At 37.4% G+C, this 25,016-nt stretch overlaps 1 protein-coding gene across 3 annotated transcripts in view; it reads right to left on the reverse strand.

Moving 5' to 3' along the window:
* The window catches only part of htk (hat-trick), a 564,009-nt gene that overhangs the window by 170,197 nt on the left and 368,796 nt on the right, over positions 1-25,016 (reverse strand). For all 3 annotated transcript variants that reach the window (XM_067137785.2, XM_067137784.2, XM_067137786.2), the window contains exon 17: positions 16,253-18,738. In XM_067137785.2, the coding sequence (XP_066993886.2) occupies positions 16,253-18,738 (2,486 nt within the window). The remainder of the gene's footprint in view (positions 1-16,252; positions 18,739-25,016) is intronic.

Below are 25,016 nucleotides of genomic sequence, written 5' to 3' on the forward strand. Positions count from 1 at the left end.
CACGACCCCACCGATACAACACGAGAAATAAGAACCACTCGACCTAAAAAAAAACAATACAACACCCAACACAAGCAAATAACATTCATCACATTAACTAAAGGCATCAATATTATCCGCGTAACTTTCGGTTCCTTATCCCCCCCCCCCCTCTTTTTATAAACCAACACTACATCAACCTGCACTCCCAATACACAACTAGCTCGCCCCTCCACTCTACCTTCCTCCATTCTGACAGCTCACCTTTGCGCATGACTCCGCCCATGCCCCTCCCCCCCAAAGCTATCCACTCCTCCCGCCGCCATTGCTAACCGCATGTGCGTATTACCGACTGAGCCTCCTTCTTAGTCCACCAATACTCATCAACAATCACCTCTCAGCGACACATCAGGTACGTAACATAACATTCACTCTTCATTACTTACCATAAACCTTTCTTACACACCAACTAATACTAGTAACGTCTCAATTACAGATAACTTCCACTTCTTACAATACAACTTTCAACAACTCGCCGGAACCCAGTGCACATCGGCACAAATATGGCGGGCCACTACGGCTCCTCTTCGCAGTCAGAATAAGAAGATGCCTCACCTCAGCTTTAACGCTCTGACTCTGCAGTTGCCGTATACTTTCTAATCTCTCCACAGCAGTCCACAACACAAGCAACTCTATTCTATCTCACCAGACCAGTAAAGACCAACAACTTCATCCCGTAGTCCGCCTTATTTTATTCCACGGAACAATATCATTTTGTCTCACCGGCATTTCACACCGATGTCTCCACATCACAATCGATGCTACAGAAGTCAACTAAAAGAATAAGCAGAAGTTTCAACCCACAACATTTTTCCTAATTAGCAATTACCCACTTTAACTGTCACCATTGTTGTCGTTCAAACGCACGGATTACCCATGAATCTCCAGCCACACTGACCAGTATCCGTCCCGATCTCGGCGCTTCAACTGGAAAACTTTCTGCTTGATGCCTATAAAACCTCATTTGGCTATAAAAATTTCCCCTACCCCCGGTGATTTTTAACTAAAATAATCTGCTCTACATATTTCTGAAATGTCAATGCTAATTCTTTCTTCCAACCTCTAAAACATCAGGACGCACTTGGTACTAAAATTTTCTATCGTTGCGCACCAGCTGCTCTTGTGTAAATATGTATATTGTAAATTCTCAACTTTCAATTAGATAATGTAATTACTATATAGTTACCAATCATTAACATTAGTTTTTATTACAAACATTTACGCTGAATGTTAAATGTAAATATTTTTAAAAAACTTTATCTCAACTGTTAAATTGAACTATGTAAATACTGTATAGTTACCAACCTTTGACATCAATTTTTGGTTACTAACATTGATGCCAAACACTACACCTTTTCTCCCTTAATTGTTTATTGTAAATATTTTTTAAACTTTTTATTTTCATATGATTGCGTCAACTGTTTCTCCAGAGCACCACTGCAGAACTCTACTTTGTTATTTTTAGGCATTGGTGCTGACTTTTCATCTAAACCTACATGTTCAACCATCACTTTTGTGCAAATCTTTTCCCATACTTAATTTTTATATGTTGTTAATAATATGTATTAATTTGTACATGTCTACTACTAACCAGTTACCTGATTTTTTACCTTGAGGTGATATTTTGACTGATGATGCCCTCAATGAAGGGCGAAACATGTCTCAAGTGGAATCTACAATAAATTCCTAATTTATAAAATTTATATGTATTGAATAGGTGAAAAAAACAAACCTTTTAACATCCTACAATAACCTTGGAAAGTCGAAAATACGGTGAACATCTAGGAGCTACAGGGGTTGCAGTTTATCTAGCAGGGACTAACGATGTGGGAAGAAATAATGCAAGAGGAATGATCTCTTCCCTCAGATCAAGACTACAGGAGTTATATCACACCAATGTTGTGGCATTTTCTGTTCCTCAAAGACATGATCTTCTGGCATGGTCTTGTGTTAACAAGGAGGTAAACAAGGTTACTGAAGAAGTTTTGAAAATATGTAGGTACTTCAAGAATGTAAAATATGTAGATATAAGTAATTTGGGAAGAAGATTTTATACCTGGCATGGTCTGCACTTAAATAGGTTGGGAAAAAGGTATGTTGTAAATAGTATAATAGAGGTTGCTAATTCAATTCAAGATGTAAAAAGTGTAACTGCTCCCATTCCCCATTCCTCTAAAAAACTAGATAAATTGACTGATATAGGTCGGTCTGTCATGCCAGAGTCGAGGAATGGTATTAATACTCGTGGTAGTCTATACAGTTAATATTTAGAAATTTCATGATCTGTATTGAAGTGGGATTACAATAATTGAAATTAAGAGGGTTCCTCCTATTCAATACAAAATTTATTAACGTGAATGAATCACATATCGTTCACGAACGCGATTCATTCACGTTAATAAATATCTTTGTATTGAATAGGAGGAACCCTCTTAATTTCAATTATTGTAGTCTATAAAGGTTAGGTTCTTTTAAGACTGTATAGGGGAATAGTGTTAATGTGCGAAGTAGACAGACTATGTTAGATTCTTATCAGATAAGTAAAATCAATGAACCTGTAGAAACAAAACTATCTACTAGTAGGCCTACTGTGGAAAATAACATCCAAGATACTGATAATGTCCAGGAAATATAAATTGACAATAGTTTACTGACTATCCTACAGGTTAATATGCAATGCGTCAGAAATAAAGTGTTGGAACTAGAACATTTCTGTAAAGCTGAAAAAATAGCTGTGGTATGCATGTCAGAACATTGGCTCGTTAGAAGATCAAGTTGAATTATTTGTGCCCAGTGGGTATATTATGTGCAGAAGTAATAAGAAGAATGGGGGGTGCTAGAATTATAGTTGGGGACGGTTTGAAATTTGTTAAGGTTGACTAAGGACAATACTGTGCAGAATTAGATGGAGAGTTTAGTTGTGTTAAAATAATACAGCTGCCATGCTGGCTAGATATGTGAACTTCTACTGACTCACAGCCCCCACTACCCTCCCAATCTGGTTTTGTTCGCCCGGCAGCCAGCCCGTACAGCGGAGGCTGCCGGCTTCCTACTACAACAGGACAGCAGCCGGACGCCGATTATACGGGAACGACTTTTACCGGCCAAGTGTGAAACATCTCATACACTTCTCGCCCTGACAACCGTGTACCCGGCAGCCGTGTAGGTGTGAAACAAGCCTTAGTGGCTGTCCAATTTCATTATTAACCCTCTTGGAGCCAGGAGCCGATCTGGTTGGCCGCTCACTAGCAGCTGGAAGAGGCCAGAGCTACGCCTGCACTCTACTACTGTAAAGGGCCAGGCCATTTTTGGTAGAATTACGTGCATTTCAACATTCGCGTATATCTACCGGTGTATGTCAAATACCGGCAAGAAATTTTCTACATGTCGACTACATAAAATAAACAACTGATTTAGAGTGATATAAAGAACTAGCAAGATACCCGTGCTTCGCTACGATATTATACTGAAATTTATAATTGAATGCTTATCGTTTCATATATAACCCACCGATATTCGCGATCTGACTCTTGTTCTGAGAGATTCCGCCACAATTCGCGATCTGACTCATTTCTGAGAGATTACGGCAACGTTCCTCCCATTTTTCAATCTTTTCTCCAGCAATCGATTTCGTACTTCCTGCGATAGGTCCAGGTATTCCACCCGGTCAGTTGGGTCCCTAAATCTTTGCCATCTTTTCCTATAAGCATTTTTAATGTGGATCAAATCCTTGAGGAGATCCGGCGTGGTGTCGTCTTGGGTGCCTTGGCGGTAACGAACCTCTACATTGCGGTAAATTACATCTGCTGCCGTTGTCATTGATGACAGTATGACCAGCACCATTGTCGCCCGTAGGCAAGTGCGCAGGATTTCTGGCGATACGAATGACATACTTCCGTGCATTATTGACCTTATTACAGAGGTGAATAATTGCACGGTCAATCATACATCTATCGTTTATTTCAAATATGTTTAAATTTTTGTTTATATGCCAGAAGAATCTACTGTAATCTAAGAAGGTTCTCCAAAAAGGAAAAGATGGCTCTTGAAAACGAACCCAGGAGAGATTAAAAATGATCGGTTTATGATCAGAATACGTACATTGAAAATCCACAGTCTGTTTCCAGTCATTCGACCGGGTCAGGAATGGAATGAATAAACCCTGCCGAAGCCTGTCGCACTCCACTGGGGCAATGATGAAATGAATGACAAATGAAATGAAATGATATTGGAGAGAGTTGCTGGAATGAATGATGACTGGGAAAACCGGAGTACCCGGAGAAAAACCTGTCCCGCCTCTGCTTTGTCCAGCACAAATCTCACATGGAGTGACCGGGATTTGAACCACGAAACCCAGCAATGAGAAGCCAGCGCACTACCGCCTGAGCCACGGAGGCTTCTTATAAGTACATTAGGAACAGTAAAATCAATTGGTCTCACCTCCGTTTTCACCCCACCGTGGTTAAGTTGATTTACCTCCCCACCAAAAAAAAAAGAAGACGTGTTCCTTTGTGTTTAAAGGAGATTCCAAATACCAATGTTCACGTGTGTTACCTTCAGTTTTGAGAAATAAGTATTCCCATAAAAATAATTCAATTTTTTCACTTACTTTCACACTCCCCGCCCCCCTTAAGTGAATTTTCCGGCAAAAAATACTTGTTTCTTTAATAGTAAAGGATCTTCTAAATACCGATTATCTTCAGTTTTTGAGATATGTGTCCTCATGAAACGAATTCAACTCCTTTTCACACTCGCCCCCAAAAATGATTCTCCCCCCCCCCCCCCAAAAAAAACGCGTCGTTTTATTTTTATAGAAGATCTAAATACCAATTTTCACGTCTGTAACAATAGTTTTTATTAGATGTAAGTATCCTCTTACAATTAATTCAATAAATTTTTCAATTTTTCACCCCTCCTCCCCAACCTTCATTGGATTTTGCGAGAATACCTGTTTCATTACTTTAACAGGAGATTCCAAATACCAATTTTTACGTCTGCAACATTTTACGTTTCTGAGATATATTGTAGATATAGTCTTTCTAAAAATTCACCCCAATTTGTCACTCCTGTTTAACCCCCATTAATTAGATTTTCCAAAAACAAAAAATTATGTATCTGTATATTTAAAGGAGATTCCATATACTAACTGTCTGGTCTGTAATATCTTCAGTTTCTGATATATAAGTATCCTCATTAAAGGCATTCAACCCCTTTTTACCCCTCCTATTGGGATTTTCCAAAAAAAAGAAATACATGTTTATTTACTTTTAAAGGAGATTCCAAATACCAATTTTTACATCTGTAAACTTTTACAGTTTTAAGATGTAGACACACTCATTTTAAAAATTCACCCCCCTTTTCAACCCCCATTATTTGGATTTTCCAAAAACGAAAAAATAGGCTACCTGTTTCTTTATTTTTAAAGTAGATCCCAAATACCAATTTTTAGGTCTGTAATATCTTCAGGTTCTGAAATATAAGTAGCCTCATTAAAGGCATTCAATCCATTTTCACCCTTTTCCACCCTTCCTATTGGGATTTTCCAAAAACAAATAATTACGTGTTCCTTTATTTGTAAATGAGATACTAAATACTAATTTTTACATCTATAAACTTTTAAAGTTTTGAGATATAGATACACTCATTTTAAAATTTCAACCCCCTTTTCACCCCCTTAGTGACGGAATATCCAAAAATCCTCTCTTAGCGAGCACCTACGTCTTAATATGAATGTATCCACAAAATTTCATTTCTTTATATCCAGTAGTTTTCGCTCGGCGATGATGAATCAGTCAGTCAGTCAGTCAGTCAGTCAGTCAGTCAGTCAGTCAGGACAAGTTATTTTATATATATAGATTAAAAAGTATTATTGTTGATATTATGGTTGTTGATAACGTTTACATTTAGGAAGAGAAAAACATTTTCGCACTTTCTCTCTCAATATCTACTTTGAAAATATAATCTGCGATACAAAAGAATATACGTGATAATGTAGAATTTATTTCTAAATATAATTCAATAAAATAATTACTTTGAACGCGAAAAATAAAAATATAAAAAATTCAAATTCAAACGTATGTCATTAATAAAAATAAGACAATTTTACTCACCGATAAAATTCATGTATATATTGATGTATGGCAAACACTTGAGATAAATTTTATATGTGTGGACTAGATTGTATAAAAATAGTTGAGTTGTATGTATGTTGGGTACTCAGCCCGAAGGCTGGTTGGATCCTCAACAGGTTCACCATTAGCTGTCATAGATGGCCTGGGCGTCACTGAAGAGGCGTACTAGGGGATTTGAGGAGTGATGTAGTTTCCCGTTGCTTTCCTCACTGAGCCAGAAGTTGCTATTGCACATCAGTCTGCCAAGCCCACTGAAATGCGTGCACCAACCGACCCTATGAGCGACATTTTCACACCATTCATAGCAGGGACTGGCTGTATAAGGAATGGCATTACTAGCGTCACTCATACTTCAGCCACTTTCATATTGTCAAAGCCAAGTATAAGACTGAGACAGGTCAATGAAAGTAACAATTTTATTCTAGCCCATACCAGAAGACATAGTGCACTGTAAACATTACATCTCGCCAGCAAAGGCCTAGTTCTGAGTTATTAAAAAGTAAAAAATAATACTTGAGATTATAGTTTTTATTTGATCGGAAATCCCCTTTTCTAGTTTTCTGTTCCATTATCAATTTGAAAAACATTTTACAATACAATATGCGCAATTAAAACATCTATGGCATTAAAGCCCTGATGGGCCTTGGTCTACTAAGCGACCGCTGCTCAGTCCAAAGACCTGCAGTTTACGAGGTGACGCATGGTCAGTTAGATGAATTCTCTCGTTCATTATTCATGGTTTTCTAGACCAAGGTAGCTCTCTCAGCCTAAGATATCTCCTCGATTGTCATCACTTAGGGTCACTTAGTTTGAGTGGACCTCGAACCAACACTCAGACCCAGGTAAAAATCTTTCACCTGCCCGGGAATCGAACCCATGACCTCCGAGTGAGAGGCAGGTACACTACACTTGACCCACGGGGACCAGTATTTACGTAACGATAGAGAATTCATTTATGAACAGAATAACTGCTAAACGAGAAAAAACAAAACAAAAAATGCGAATACAAATTTATTATGTCACTAGTAAAAAAGAAGGAAAATGACAAAATAAATTTACTCACCGAGTAGCAGAGAAAAAGTGAAAAATAAATTGAAGTATGATATGGGCAGAGAATCAGGCGGAGGTGCATGTTTAGGTCCAGGAAGTTCCATGAACGAAACAGGAGGCTGAGGAACGTTGTCAGGTTCATTGGGAGAAATTTCCACAAAATGTTGTCCAGAGACATCATCATCTTCATCATCATCATAATCGTCATCACTAGTTTCATCAACCACAGTATTCACAGTAGCTTTACTGCCATTAGAAATAAATAAACACCTCTTCTTTAGCTGTGGTGATCCCGGGGGCGTGTCTGGTATAATTTCATCACTACTCTCTGAACTAAATTCACCATCGCTATCCGATAAATCATCCGCGCTCACTTCGCATTGTTCCAAATATTCCATTAATTTATCGTCGTCAATACCTGCTGAAAATATATCACGTGAACCACTTGCCATTCTGCTGTCAAGAATCCACTCACTGCAAGGAACAATCTTGTACTGACCGGTTAGCGGTATTTCTAAACACAGGAAACAACTCTTGTGAAAGCTAGAACACCGTCTTAGAAATTCCAAAGCAAGGTCAGGCGTACAATAAATTGTAGCCCCTTTACTACAGGTTGTTACAAACGTATGCACGTCACTATAGACTGTCACAAATTATGTATATCATAGAATTTCCAACCGGCCGATGTAATCGGCTCTGGCAATTTAAAGGGCGGGTGCTCGCAGTACCGCCTGGCTCCAAGAGAGTTAAACAAACAATACATCTGATTTGTGAACCACTAGCATTTAGTATCAGTAAGTGTTTAAAGATTGGGTTTTTTCCGAACATGCTTAAAATTTCGAAAGTTATTCCGATCTCCAAAAGTGGTGACAAACATCTTCCCCAAAATTACCATGCAATCTCAATTGTTCCCATATTATCGAAAATAACTGAATCGGTTATTTATGGTCCACTTAGTAACTACTTTGAAAGTCACGCCCTGTTGTCTACTAATCAATATGGGTTGCAACAGGGTAAAAGTACTACCTCTACTGTTCTGGAAAATTGTCAATCAAACTTTAACAGGCTTTGAAAATAGGAAAATGGTTTCTCTGGTTTTATGTGATTTGAGTAAAGCGTTTGACTATATAGATCACGACATTTTGTTGGGAAAACTTCAGTATTAATTATGGCACAAATAGTCCCACTTTCGATGTAATTAAGATATATTTAAGTAACAGATGCCAGTTTGTTGCAATTAGAAATAGACATTCCACATTGAAAGATGTTATGACAGGCATTCCAAAAGGATCTGTACTTGGCCCCACAATAGGAGTCAATATGAAATATGGGACTAGAAGAGTCCAAAATATGCCATTCTCAAATAGTCTGCTCTTACTAATTCCTTCATAATAATGCACGCTTAATTGCGCATAATAACGAATGGATCAGGGATAGGGTTCTCGTTGTAACCATATGATATTACACAGTTTAATATAGGAATACTAGCAATTACCCACGGCTTCACTCACGTGGATTTCGTAATTTGATCAGAGTAATCATTCATTGGCATTGTACTAAGAGACTATTTGAAAATTCCTAAAGTATAAAAACTCACCCAAAAATTGAGTTTCATTTACCCCAGAAGTTCTTTGTAAACCCTGTTTGTGGTATTACCTTTAGGGGCTAAGACGACCATGCGACATAGAACTGTACGTGCGAGAAACAGTCTTCTCTCAAGTCAAAAACTAAATACATGATTCCATATTTTTAAACGAGATTCCAAATACCTATTCCCACATCTGTAACATATTCCATTTTTGAGATATACTAAGTATCCCTATAAAGAGAATTCAACCCCTTGATCAGTCCTTCCCCTACACCCATCTACGTGTATCTTCCAAAAACAAAAAGATATGTTTCCTTATTTTTAAAGGAGATTCCAAATATTAATTTTCCCGTCTGTAACATTATCAGTTTATAAGATATGAGTATCCGAATAAATAATATTCAACTATTTTTCGTCCCCCTGGTGAGTGCCCTCTCCGAAGACAAAAGCTACAAGTTGCTGTATTTTTAAAGGACTTTCCAAATACCAAGTTTCTTGTCTCTAGCATGTTATGTTTTTGACATATAATGTAGAATGAAATAGCATATGGCTTTTAGTGCCGGTAGATCCCAGGATGGGTTCGGCTCGCCAGGTGCAGGTCTTTTGATTTGGCTCCCGTAGGTGACCTGCGCATCGTGACGAGGATGAAATGATTATGAAGGCAACACATACACCCAGCCCCCGTGCCAGGGAAATTAACCAAGGATGATTACAATTCCCGAACCTGCCGGGAATCGAGATTTAAGTATCCTCACACAAAGAATTCAATTAATTTTTCAATTCATTCACCCCCTTAGTTGGATTTTCCATAGACAAAAGACACGCGTTTCTTCACTTTGAAAGAAGATTCCAAATATAAGTGTTCACGCGTTTAACATCTTCAGTTTTTGAGATATAAGTATCCTCAAAAATAATTCAACTCCTTTTTCACCCCCCCCCCCCCCACAAAAATGCATGTGACTTTATTTATTAAGGTGATTCCAAGTAAAAATTTTCACGTGTGCAACCTGAAGTTTTTGAGATATAAGTTTCACAATAAAAAGAATTAAATTTTTCTCACATCCTTTCCCCTTAAGTGAATTTTCCAAAAACCAAAAAGAAACAATTCTTTGTATATAAAGGACCTTCCAAATGACAATTATCACTGCTGTAACTTCTTCAGTTTTGAGATATATGTACCCTCATAGAAAGGAATTAAACTCCTTTTTCACTGCCCCCCCCTCCCCCCCAATGCTTGTTTCTTTATTTTTAAAGGAGATTCCAAATACTAATTTTCACGTCTGTAACATCTTTAGCTTTTGAGATATAAGTATCCTCATACAAAGTTTTCAACTAATTTTCCCATAAATTCAGCCCCCATAAGTGGATTTCCCAAAGACAAAAGATAATGTGTTTCTTTAGTTTGAAAGAAAAGTCCAAATGCAAATTTTCATGTCTAACATCTTCAGTTTTTGAGATATAAGTATGCTCATGAAAATAATTCAACTCCTTTACTTAGTCCACCCCCGCCAGTTATGTTGGTTTCCCACCACCCAAGAAATGAGTGTTCCTTTATTTTTAAAGGAGATTCCAAATTCCTATTTCCAAGTCTGTAACCTTCAGTTTTGAGACATAAGTTTCTCCAGAAAAATTATTCCCTTTCTTTTTTACTTCCTATCACACTCCCCACTCATGTGAATTTTCCAAAAACAAACAGCACTTGTTTCTTTAAAAGAAGTTCCAAATACCAATCATCACTTCTGTAACATCTTCAGTTTTTGATATATACGTATCTTCATAAAATGAATTCATCTCCGTTTTCATCCCCCCCGCCCCCCCTCTCTACCAAGTCGATTCCACCTCCGCCGCAAATGCGTCTTTCCTTATTTTTAAAGCAGATTCCAAATACCAGTTTTCACGTTTTTATCATCTTTAGATTTTTTGGTATGTATGTATGTATATATTCTCATAAAAATAATTCAACTAATGTTTCAATCCTTTCACCCCCCCTCCCCCCGTTAAGGGTATTTTCCGAAAACCAAGGAATGAGTGTTTCGTTATTTTTAAAGAAGATTCCAAATACCAATTTTCACGTCTGCAACATGTTAAGTTTTTTAAATATGCTGTAGATACGCTAATTTTAAAAATTCACCCTCTTTTTTTCAGTTCTCTTACGTGGATTTTCTGAGAAAAAAAAATTATATTTCTTTACTTTTACAGGAAATTTCAAATACCAGTTTTCAAATCTGTAGTATGTTACGTGTCAGATAATGTGCAGATATAGTTTTTTTTTTTAAATTCACCCCGTTTGTCACTCCTGTTCACCCCATATTCATCGGATTATCCAAAAACATTTTCCGAAAACAAAAAAAATACGTGTTTCTTTATTTTTAAAGGAGATTCCAAATACCAATTTTTAGATCTGTAAACTTTCAAGTTTTTGAGATATAGATGTCCTCATTTTAAATATTCACCCCCTTAGAGATGGAATATCCAAAAATCCTCCCTTAGCCAACACCTACATGTTAATATGAATGTATCCTCAAAATTTCATTTCTTTATATACGGCAGTTCTGGCTCTGCCATAATGAATCTGTCAGTCAGTCAGTCAGTCAGTACAAGTTATTTTATATATATATAGATAAGGGACATAAAAAATCTGTCGTTACAACGGAGTTCCCGCTATATGCCGTACTCGCTTTAGTGAACTTCTACTATATACCAATATAAATGTGGTCCGTTACAGGACATTATAAATTTTCCAGCTAACTCATTCCTGGTTGCCAGCATTTTACCCCTATGGGAATCAACATCTATATCTTCTACTATATCTCGAAGTCAACAAGGTCTCTTGTCCATGCACTTGCAGAAGTGCTTCTGCATTGTGGGAATATGCAAGAGTATAGTTCACCGAGGTAAGAGAGAGCAGGAGAATGGGTTTTGGTTGTACTGGACAGGAAATGACTAAGGAAAGTGAAATGTAGTAGGAGAGGTAGTGAGAAATGGACTGAAAGAGGAAGTAAAAGGGATAAGCGACAGGTTGATTAAAGACAAAATAACGGTCAAAGGAAAAACCTGGGAAATTGTACAGTATATGCTCCGCAAGTAGGATGCACGCAACAGGATAAAAAATTACTGAGGAAGAATTGGAAAGAGAGCTGAATGGCCAAAACAACGTAGTAATGGCGGACTTGAATGGCCATGTAGGTATGGACAGGAAGGGTTATTAGAATGTGCTTGGAGCGGAAGGATGGGGAAATAGAAATAAGGGGAAAGGCTACTGGACCTATGCAAAAGAAATGGGTGATAGCTGGGAGCTCATGCTTCAAGAAGAGAGAAAGCCATAAGATAACCTGGTACAGTAGTGACTGGTATAAGGAAATCCATTGTGGATTACATGATCTACGACTGGGAAATGAAGAGCAATGTTACAGATGTAAGGATAATACCATCAGAGGCCCTAGATAGTGACCACAAAATACTGGTAATGAAACTGAGAACAATAAAGGAAAGGAAGTGGACAGAGGAGCAAGAAAGACTTATAAAAATAGAGAAACTGAAGGAGAAGAAAACCAAGGAAGAATACCAGGAGAAAATAAGATTGAACTTGCCAACAGATGATATAAAAACAGGAGAGAATGAATATGAAAGGTTCAACAGGACATCAATAAAAACTGTGGAGGAAGTTTGTGCGATACCTAGTGCCAGGAAAAGATTCAGGGAGACCCCATGGTGAAACGACAAGAGTCAAAGTGGCAGTTGGAGAGCAGAATAAAGCTTTTAGTGTGTGGTTTCAACAGAGGACAATGGAGAGAAGACAGGAATATAAGACCTTTACAAAGGAAATTTAATATATCCTCCTATTCAATATATACACATCTCCATCAGATGAAGTAGTAATAGTCATACATGTTTCAGCTTGTTTGAGCCATCTTCAGTGAAAAAAGGTTAAAGTTTTTTACATAACTAATGCTAAAAAATTGGTTAAAATGTAACAAAGAAAATAATGAAAACAAAAGAGACATGGCGGAATTAAAACAGTAAGCGATTATGGCGAGGTTGTGAACCTCTTAGTCTAAAACATGCAGTGTGTTACAATTAAAAAACAAAGATGAATTCACTGTGCTAAAATTTAAAATGATAGTCTTCGTTGAGTCACTATCACAAATAGTTAAGAGGGCAGCAAAAACTTGAGAAACTATGTTTGAGAAGATAACAAGTGCCAGGTAAAATGTATGTGACACACAGTGGAAACCGCCAATGAAGTTCAAATTTATTAAATAGTTGCCTTCTCGAACGGCTTGACATAAATTTGAGAAGGTAGGTCCATAGCAGACCTTATACTCGCAGTAAGATAGATACAAAAGCAACATTATGAATGGGGTAAAGATCTACTGATGGCCTTCTTGGACTTTGAGAAAGCGTAATATGATCATGTGTGTAGAAACAAGGAATGGGAAGCCTTACAGATAGAAGATGTCAATAAGCAAACAATAGAAAGAGTGAGGGAGATGTACCATGGAAGTGTCAGTTGTGTGGAAGTAGGAGGGGAGAGAACAGACTGGTTTCAGCAAAAAAAATTAAGACATTGAAGTGTTCTGTCACCTTTGCTCTTCATTGTAGTAATGGACGAGCTAATGACAAAAGTGGCAAGGAAAACTGGGGAAGGAAAAATGAAAGATATGATGTTTGCAGATGACTTTTTTTGGGGGGAGAAAAGGAAGAGATTGATGGTGATGATGATGCTTGTTGTTTAATCTAGCATGAAAGTCAAGCAGATAAGTGTCAGAAGATCCCGATTTGGAGCAAGGATGTCCCTCGGAGAAGCAAAAGAGTGATATACAGGATGTACTATGTACCTATTCTGATGTATGCAGCAGAAACTTAGGTAACGAGGCAGAGAGCTGTAACTAGGATACAGGCAAGTGAAATGAATTTTTTGAGAAGGATAGGAGTGACAAGAATGGATAACATGAGAAGCAAGAAAATTAGAGATATAGTAAAAGACGAGCCACTACAGAACAGGATAGAGGCATGTAGACTTAATGGTATGGACACATGAAGAAAATGACAGAGGAAAGGATACCGAGGAGGATGAATGAAATGGAGATAACAGGAAAACGACCGAGAGGAAGACCAAGAGACAGGTGGATAAGAAGAGTGGAAAAGTGTGTCTACAGAGAGAAGAGAAGAGAAGAGGACTGGGCAAGAGTGACGAGGGAGAAGCGGTGGGAAGACAAGAGGAGATTGAGACCTGGCCAACAGCTGGAAACTGCATATGATGATGATGATGATGATAATTCACAGAGTTCTATTCTAATACTCTCTGCAGACTAGGTTTATTTTTAGCCTTTTGAAACAAAAGTAATGGTTCTCTTTCAAGCTGGTAAACTTAGTGACAATACAGAGTTATCATTTGATCATCCTCCTAAACATAGTATGCAAATTACTGAAGACTGCTACAGAACAGAATAAACTCTTGCCACTCTAGAGCATCTACTTACTGAGTAAGTGCCTTCCGTTAGGGGCAAAAGATCTTCATAGGTGGACGCCCCGAACAAAGAGCATTTGATAAAAATAAAAAATAATTTTAAAAAGTGGCTTCCGTTCTCACCACATCAGCACATCTAGGTTTTCTCATCAAATAAGTAGAAGCTAGATTCCAATGGCAACTGGAAACCTCTGTTGGACTTGTTTATCTAACTGCACTGCATGATACTGCATGCCAGCAAGGCTCAATTTATAAACTGCTTCAGGTATTACTATGAGAAGTCTGACAAGAGAGATTTTTTGAGCTTAGTAATCATACAGAGGCCTAAGGTCTCAGAATACCCATAATAGGTTGTCCAAGAGTCAAATTTAATATAATGAACAGTCAAAGATAATGTTACCAGCACACGCACTCTTCAAAAAGCTTAACTGATGGCACTAAACAACTCTTTTAGCTCTGGCTGAATGGGGAATCCCCAAATAGAGTGCCATTACCACCTTCCTGGCTTACTACAAACTGCGAGAAGCGATCATCTTCAGTCATGCGTGTCACAAGCTTTGAGACCAACTTTTGTTTTTTATAGCATTATTTTGCAGCATGGCAAGCAAGAAAAGAGTCTGTGAGCAAGAGATTGTTTCAATTTTGGATCCTACAGATTTCGGTGTAAGCTATTTTTCGTCCGAAGGGTCATAATATAGAAATTAAACTGAGAGTCTTCTGAGTGCAAGAGCAACTCAAGGGCCTCTGACAACAAAACAGTTTATGATGTAATGGCACGAGTAATTTAGAGCCAGGATGTTCCACTACTTTTCCTATTTATTTACAAAGCCTATTACATTCCTGCAGGGCAAGGGCATCCCACTATCCAGTAGGGGTAGCTCCGATGAACTCAAAGGGTGAGCTAGTCCCTGCAAGTTTCTCTTATTTGTGGTAGGTACCAAGCTATTAACACATTAATGATCACTAATTATCGTTTGTCCATATTCCAATAATCTCCTCCCAAAGAAAATTCAACTAATTTTATTTTACAAGTAACAAATCTCAAGCCTGTTCCATATTGAAGATTACAATAAGTAAAATTATTTCAAGAATAAAATTTACTGTATCCACCTATTCAATATAATTCAAATTTATTTTCACAAGTTATCATTCGTCCTTAATCCACAATATAGTATGCATTAGACCAATTTTACTCTCACTTTCTTCACTAATTTTCACTATTTTTTAATGTCTGCTTCTGTAGCGCAATGGTTAGCGCTGTTAGCTGTCGTCCAGAAACCTGGGATTGATTCTTGGTACTGTCAAAGAATTAAGAATGGCAGGAGGACTGGCATGTTGTTAAAATCCTACATACAGCTTACCTCCACCAGGGATGTGTTTATAAAGAGCTGCATCACCTCGGGACAAGGACATGAGTTTACTTTCTATTTTTTTAATACTGAAATTGTTGGTGTATTTCATCAGGAAACAGTAATTCAGTGCGAAAGAGAGAAATAACAGGCAATACCTCAAACTATAAAGTGTAGAATTAATCCTATGCTATTTACGTGCTAACATGATGCTGTGAAAAATTTTGATCATTTCCTATGCACCACTGCGACAGAGGATATCCAATTTTCAAGGTAAATCATTTATATTATGTTTTAGATAAGGTTGCGCAAGTATTAATTTGCCATATTTGCTGTCCACATACAGACATAAAATACTTACACTCGCGAATGGTTAAAGGGTATTATTTTAGACAATATGCATAAACTACAGAAAAATGCCATCAGTACAGTGACTGTCATTGCCTACTCAAATTCTAAGTCTTTAAATGGTACAATTACCCAGTACATAGTGAAGTTAACGCAGAGTGAGAAATATTGGTATATCAACGAAAGTTATCTCGCAGACTGTTTGCCTTACCTAAAATAATACATATTAAAAAGTAAACTGAATGCTGTCATAACAGAAAGTAGAGAATTTACCAACCTTAGGATTATCATCCAAATCCATGTCTACAATCAGAGGAAGGACGAGAGTTTGATCTTCACTGACAACCTCAGACGGTTTTAATGAATCCAAGTGTAAACTCAGTTTCTTTCCATCTTCATCAGCTTCACATTCTTCTTTTACCTCCTCTGGAAATTCACCTTTCTTCATCTCAATTCCTTGTAGTGAACCGTTTTCCTCTGGTGCTTCTATCATTATTTCAGTTATGTTATCTTCCATAATTTTGCTTTGATCTTCAGGTTCTCCTAATTGAACTTTGACCTCAAAGGATTTCATATCAAAGTCTGAGGACTCGCTGACTGGTAGTTTCAGACTTAATACAGATGATGATGAATTGCTAATTTCATCAGGCTGAGACTCATCATCTATCTTATCAATCACCAATCTCTGTTCTTCATCACTACTATCAGAGTCAGATGCATCAGACTCTACAAATTCTCTACTCAAAACAGATTTCTTCCCACTTTTCCTTTTGGTAACATTTCCTTCAAGAACATTAATTGAAATAGGAGATTCAGCTTTAGGTTTTAATTCTGGCTTGAAAGTACCACACAATGCAGACTTTCCACCAAAAATATCCATATCATTTGTGTCCTCATCCATTATGTTTTGTGACATTACCCTTCGGATGGCAGCATTAATAGGATCATCTTCAAATTCATCATCCATACTATATAAATTCATAACATCTACATTACTGTGAGAAGCAGATGCCAGCTCAGTCCCACAATCAGCTCCATCACCTATTTCATCTGCCTTTACAGGTGTTTTGCATACTTCACTGTTTTTCTCTGCAGTAGATGTATTATCTAAGGCAGATGTAAAAGAACCAAAGATATCAGAATTAATTTGAGAGAGAAGAGGTGGTTCCATACTCTTGTCACTCTGCTGTTCAGAACAAGAAGGTTCTACAGATGAGACAGGAGGTTCTGAACTCACTAATGTTGGGAAGAGTTCTTCATGATCTCGCTGTGGGTATGAGAACAAGGGTTCTCCAATTTCAGTTTCCATATCATCTGTTTCAGAGATAACAAGACGATCCTCATTGTCATCGTCATCTCCATCATCATGTAGTAAACTCAGCTGTTCTAGCTCAGGTGTTTTAGATTCAGGTTCTGGTTCAGATTCTGGTTCATGAAGGACAAGAATAGAAGGTGTAGTGGGACTCTGACCAGGTTTAGTACCCACATGGAAAGATGGAGATTCACACAGCTTGTCAAATGCCTCTTCACAAGCTGACAATGAATGATTCTTCTGAGGGGTCACTGGCTCTGAAGAAACTATCTCACTGCTTGATGGTTCCAAATCTTGCATAACTTGAACCACTACTTTATCAGATTCCAAGACCAACTCAGACTTCTTATTAGAACTTCGCTTGGACTTCTTTTTAGCATCACCCTCATAATGTGTGCTATCTCTGGCTTCCGTCTTTAATGGTGACCTAACCAATTTCTTCCTTGGTTTGTTTTCTGTCTTTATTTCCATATCCAACAACCTAGCAATAGGCCTCCTTGGTACTTTAGTAGGCCTGTCATCAGACAACGAAGACTCTCGTTTGGCTCTCACCTCAAACTCGAATGGTTCAGGCTCTTTGAATTCATACACATCCTCTGCACTTGTATCCAGCACTTTGTCTTGAGCCTTATCGTCAATTATAATCTTTTCCTCCAATACAACAACTTCTTCGTTCATTTCAGTCTTTTCATCAATGATGCTATTCTGGTCATCTAAAATTAGGAGAACATCACTCTCTCCATCTTGAGGAGTTGCAGGATGAGGTAAATCCACTGGCAGTTTCACAGCTTTTTCTATGCCTTTAAGTTCAGAACGGATCTGATTGAGATCGAAGTCACGACCTTTGGGCTGCTCTTCCTCACTTTCTGTGCCTAGTTCAGGTTTGCGTGGTTCGTGTTTCCCCTCACTATCTTTCTCGGCAGAAAAGCCCAGGATTTTCCTACATCGCTTGCTTCTACGTTTCTCTCCACTTGGCGGAGTGCTGATTATTTCTACCCGAGAATTAACATTATCTTCTCCACTGCTAGCCTTTTCTTCAACCTCCTCTTCCCCTCCAGCTTCTCCATCTTCTGCCTCTTCCTCCTCTTCCTCATCAATTATTACTTGAATCTCATCCTCCTCCTCCTCCTCCTCCTCTCCTTCTTCCTCCTCATCTACTTCATCATCTTCCTCCTCTTCATCATCATCTTCCTCCTCTTCCTGTCCTCTTCTTTCCGCAAGTCCATGAATCACTGGGCCTGGTAAAATTTCCTCTTTAATGGCTTTCCTTTTTAAGGATTTTTCATCATTTTTATTCTCTTCAGCACCAAATTCTTCAACAACCATTTCTTCCTTTTCAATGTTTGAATTTCTTCTCTCATTTCTAATCTTATGGAGAATCTGTTCACTTTCCAATTCAGGTTCAGATTCATATTCTTCTTCACTTTCTGTCTCTGATGGCATTGATATATCTGCAAAGAGCATAATGTCTGATATCAATTAAGGATTTAAAATGAACACAAAAGTACAAAACAATTACAAGCAAAATTCAAAACCACAAACTATCTATATTAGTTTTAATAACAGCATGCAAAATTATCAGGACATATAAAAAGGATAATTTAGTTCAGATTACAAATAAAACTAATATCCTAAATAAAGTTTTCCTATATCTAAAATGATTACCAATGAAAAGTATGACCCCTAAATGTCAAAATATGATATCTAAAGAAACAACCTATATACATAATCAAGTAAGTCATTAGTCTTGGAATCACATGAACAACAACTAAGTCCGGAGTCTCAGGGTGGAAAGCGTAGGGCAACCAGCTTCTCAAAGATTGAGTGTGTATGGCACAAGAAGAAAAGGACCATGAAAACTCAAGGTGACAATGACTTTTTTTTCCTTTTAAGATGGCGACTACTGTGTGCGAGTCTGTGATATCCATAGTGGATAATGATGTAAAACGCAGTGAAAAATTGGGCAAATGCAGAAGAGTAGTTAAAAATGGGATTTTGTGTCGTAAGTGTGATGAATGTTACCATTTTCGTTGTGCAAATATTAAAATAGAACTGATATTGAAGAAATTGTGTGGCTGTGTCCGAGTGTAAAAAACTGATAGTGAGCCAGAACAACAAGAAAGAGAGACTTACGAAACTATACTAAAGATTTTAGGAGTGCTACAAGAAGATTTATGTGCTCTAAAACTTGAAAATGAAAGCTTAAAAGACAGAATAAAGAAACTGGAAGATAAAGAAGACATTGGAGAAGAAAGATCGCCGTGGACGGAAGTGACGTGTAGCCATTTTAGGCCTAATGTTAAACATATGGGAGAAACTATGTGCAACTTAAAACCGCCAAACAAGTTTAGTTGCCAACTTATGAACACTGAAATGAGGAAGGTTGACCAGTAATGCTCTAAGGGATTGAATCTTTTTTACTTCTTTAATATCTTGATAGAACTTAACAAGAAGTTAGGATTTGATATTTATTGTGAGTTTGACAGTTCTTAGGTATTATTCCCAGATAATTTCATTTTAGTTTATTCTTAATATAACAGTTCGTTAATTTTGAGTTAGCCAGAAGGAATGATGGAATTATTTATGTTAGTTTAGAGGAGTGAACATTTTAATTTTCGTTTATATGAGACTGAGGAGATGTAGAAGGTAATCTACGTCAGATCAGGAGAGCTTCCAGAAATAGTATAATTCCGCAGAAAAACTGAGGAAAGAAATTGTTTATGAGAGAAGTAGAGATCGTGGATGATTAAAAAAAAAGTGATAATGTGAAACCGAAACTAATGAGTAGCGTGATAACTCAAGGCAATCAATTTTTCTTATTTTTAATGAGATACCTACAAGTACATAAGAATTATTAGAATGTAAACTTATCCTACATACTGTCGTGAACGGCGGCTCACGACGCGCCTTCCGCGTATTAACGAGAGAGCGAACGGGTTCGAATGGGATTCGAATCCGCGAACTCCAGGGTACAAAGCCTGTGATTTAAAAGTAGCAGGCATATGAGCGCATGTATATATGAAGGGAAATGATAGGAGAGTTTGTGTATATTCATAACTCATAATTCATAAATGACAGTAATAATAATAAGAGAAATAACAGAATATTTCAAAGAAGGATTTAGAATATTCGATGTTGGTTTGGGAGCTCGTAAGCCAAGAGCTTTGTGCCTCAATATTGTGAAACATTGTGTAAGTCAAATGCGCACTTCTTTTGGGTTAGAAATATACAGAGCCACGTGTAAGAGACGTAGAAACAGCTTCCAAATGTTCTAGAACAATGTGTGTAATGCAACGTGACAGGGTGGTTCCGTGCGCAACAACCAATCGGAGAACAGTGCAGTTGTGACGTGAACTAGTGACTTGTGGTGGTGGTATATGAATCAGTGGGATTATTCGAGAAAGAATAGAAGAAACGATATAACTGGGTAACATGTAAACAACAGGGCTTTTTGACTCACGACACTCGAAGACTTTTGGACTAGTAGACCTCAAAGGAGGCTTTTCGACGGTAGGCAGTATCGCGCAGACGGGTGAATAGTTAATTAGGGAGAACTGTTGGAGTACTGGTAGACTTAGCATTCAGTTGCAGACGCAGTAAAGTGATAGTAAGATAGAGGGGTATCAGGCTCTTGAACTGAGCGTGACTTGTTGCTGAACAATCACAAAGATTCTCCACACCGATTGTCAAAGTAGGTGTTGGAATATCAGCTTATAGACTAGCAGCTTAATTGTAATTGGGATAATTCACGTCGCCGCGAAGATTAACGAGTTCCAGGGATACCTACGCAGAAGAGGAGAAGACAAGAAGAGAAGAGTGAAGAAGTCAGCTGTACAAGAATCAGCTATACTCCGTAGTTAAGTATTCAACAGTAAATAAATGCATTATAAGTATTCTTGTGTGTACTAGGAACAAGACTTAAAGACATTCTCATAGATCTGAAGTTGAGAAGGGATTGAGAGTAAATGGTGTCAGAGAGTTTATAAGTATTATTGTATATATTGATGTGTGAATATCCTGGGTGTAGAATATAATTAGCGTTTAAACTTTGCCAATCTGACTATACGCTCCCAGAACTCCGAACCCAAGTCCTCAGCCTGTTGTACATCCCTTAGGGTCACGACAATACAAAAATAATTTTGAATAAAATTAGTATTTAAGAATTTAACTTAGTAATATTTTTTTTATAGGTTATAAGATTAATTTAAGGTAATTTCACAACGGAAATAATTGGATTTAAAATTCGGTCGCATTTTAATTTAATGACCTGTTAGTCCTGCAGATATGATGAATATTTTAGAGGCGCATTTCTCAGTCGGATTCACGTACAAAAATATTATATTTTAGTTTGATATAGGATAATCCCTGAGTTGTATATCAGATAGCTGAAGATTTTCTTGAACGCTAGCGTGTAGTTAATTGGAAGAAAGAATGACTCCCATATGTGGGACAAGAAAGGAAGAAAGACGCAGCGGGACTCAAACGTGGCGCAAGAACAATTTTCCTTCGACGCGGTGCAAGAAAACTTTGCCACCCTCAGTGGTTGCAAACATAAGTGTTGGGTTCAAGAAAAATTGTCGGCCCAAAGTGGCGCAAGAAAAATTATCGCCAACAGTGGGGCTTGAAAAGTAGATTGACGTAGAGCACGTCAGTTCAATACAGTACGGTTAAGTTAGGATATGTGACGCTGTTTGGATAAAAAAACTGAAACGTTTCCAACAAAATGCGATCGATAATCTTCGGTACAGTAAAGTTTTCTCACTTTGTGCATTTGCAAGCTCTCTCGTTAACATTCTTGATGATGATGATGATGCCTGTTGTTTAAAGGGGCCTAACATTGAAGGTCATCTGCCCTTGTTGACATTCAAAGGCGATGTTGGAGTTGATTAGTAATACCCATCGACCGCTGTTTAAAGATAATTCGAAATGAAAGAGATAACACGTTTTCGTAATAAATGCGTAAATAACGTGGCCGATAGCAGTTGTTAACTCGCTAAAAGTAAAGACTGAAGTAAACGATATCTTAATTTTAATGTTATATACGGAAATTAAGTAAGAATGTGATACACCTCAAGATATGGAAGAGTACATCACTGATTTCAGAGGATATTTTATATCTTCTCGCGTCTAGTTACGGCTATTTACATGTAAATTTTTCGCGAGGAGGTTATTTCTCTATATGTGTTTCAAATATGTTTTAATGATAGGCTACATATATGGTTAGGTTAGGTGACGCTGTTTGAAGAAGAAAGCTGAGGTGTTTGCCACAGAAATCTCTAGAGTGATACCGTATTTCTCAGAATCCAAGACTTTTTTTTCTTCTCAGAATCTCATGCGAAAATTATAGGGTTGTTGCATTCGCGGCCTAACAGAAAGTTAATGGATACCATTGGCAACTACCGCGGTAACCACGCTGCTTCTTTTCACACGCGCACAGAACTCGTTGACAATAAACGACCGCCTTTTTACTACACATCGCTAGCCGGGACAACTGGTTGTACAGTGCCTGTGTGTTTCTCAAATCTGCAGAATGGCATCAAAACATGCGACCCTTTGAATTGTTAGAAAAGCCATGACTACTCAGTGGCAGAGTCATAACGCATCTATTGTACTTGACGCTTAGTAAAATTAATGTTTATAGACAGCAGGAATATTTTCGTGATGGATAGTCGTATTGTAAAGATACGTGGAAAAGGTATTGCCAGCAAATTTTCAATGGGTTCTAGTTGATATTATGATGCCAATTTTAAGTTAATGTTTATTAAACATTCGGAAATGTAGAATAATTGTGCAGCCGCAAGAAAATACGGCATAGGCCTAACTAAAGCTAATATTTGGCGTTAGCGTGAACTTAAAAAAAAATGCATACTGTACAAAAAATGCATTCAGTGGTCCGCAACAAGGACGCTTTAAAGAAGTCGAAGATGAAATTGTAAGGTATGTGCACGAAAAACGCAAGGACGGAATGGCCATACCGTGGAGCAATAAACTCGTTCGTTGACTTTCAACGTTCGCGATTAGGCCTATACATCGCTAGCCGCTGAATTTGGCCGAACCCGACAAGCGAGACGTGCGTGTAGCGGTAGCCGGTTATATCTGACGCTGCGTAAAAGTAACAGTTTTATAGACAGCAAGAATAATTTCCTGATGGATCGTTGTATTGTAGAGATGTATGGAATAGGTATTGCCGGAAAATTTTCAACGAGTTCTTTTCGGTATTATGATGCCAATGTTAAGTTAATGGTCTTTAAACCTAGAGAGATAAAGAATAATTGTGCAGCCACAAAAAACACCTCGGCGTGACGAAAGTCAATTTTCGGCATCTAAAAATAGTCTAAAAATGAGTAGGCCTACTATACAACAAGGCAATCATATGATTTTACAAACTTCTTTCTGAGCCTAATATAAATTTTTTAAGGAAAAAGTGGGGTTCATCTTCGATTCGGAGAAATACGGTACTATATTTCTTTTCAGAATGAAATTGAACATATACTTTCGCATAGTATCAGATTACAAAAAATAACAAACAGGTAAGCCGTAGTGTGAATATCATCTGCAGAAACGAAGTTTAGAACAAACTGATTGCCGTTTCATACCGATTTTAATGAGCATGAAGGGTTTTCCGACTTTTATACAAAAATCGGATATAACGACAATCCGTTATAGCGAGTAAATTTTTCGCTGTTATGAATTCTCGCTATAACGGACTTCTACTGTACATCATAATCAGGTACCTCCTTCTTAAATACTACAAAAATATAAATTAAATTAAAATGAATTAAAAACAATGTGTTGTTTAAATGGGTTAGTGAAATGAGATGGAAATGGATTTACTTATAGATAGCCTATTATAAAAAACTATTTCTATTCATTTGAACAGTTGTTAAAATGTTTCCAGCACTTTATCACTAAAATACTCTGCTTGTCTTCTGATAAAAAGGTTTTGAAAAAAATGTATGACTTTCCTTTGTTACAGTTCTGAATACTGCTAAGTGTTCACGTCATTTACTCCGTCCAAGGTGGCTATTTCTTTTGAATTTACAAAATGTGTCTTGAATTGGGTTGGTTCAGGAACCTTGAAGCAGCCACCTTGGAGGGAGTAAATGATGTGAACACTTAACAATATTCAGAACTGTGACAAAGGAAAGTCATACAATTTTTCAAAACCTTTTTATCAGAAGACAAGCGGAATATTTTAGTGATAAAGTGCTGGAAACATTTTAACAACTGTTCAAATGAATAGAAATAGTTTTTTATAATAGGCTATCTATAAGTAAAACCATTTCCGTCTCATTTCAATAACCCATTTAACCAAAACATTGTTTTAATTAATTTTAATTGAATTTATATTTAGGTAGTATTTAAGAAGAACAAGGTACCTGATTATGATGTACTAAAAAAGATAAACACTTAGTGAATCACCTAAGCAATGTGAACAGCTGAAGATGTTCCAAAAAAGAACTAAACATTTACTACATACATTACATACATTATCATTATAGACTGTTATGCCTTTCAGCGTTCAGTCTGCAAGCCTCTAAGAATTTACTAAACGTTGCCACAATCCTCGATTTGCAACTAGTGTTGTGGCCTCATTTAGTTCTATACCTCTTATCTTTAAATCGTTAGAAACCGAGTCTAACCATCGTCGTCTTGGTCTTCCTCTACGTCTCTTACCCTCCATAACAGAGTCCATTATTCTCCTAGGTAACCTATCCTCTTCCATTCG

This window comes from Anabrus simplex, chromosome 1 (assembly GCF_040414725.1).
Source record: "Anabrus simplex isolate iqAnaSimp1 chromosome 1, ASM4041472v1, whole genome shotgun sequence".
NCBI lineage: Eukaryota > Metazoa > Arthropoda > Insecta > Orthoptera > Tettigoniidae > Anabrus > Anabrus simplex.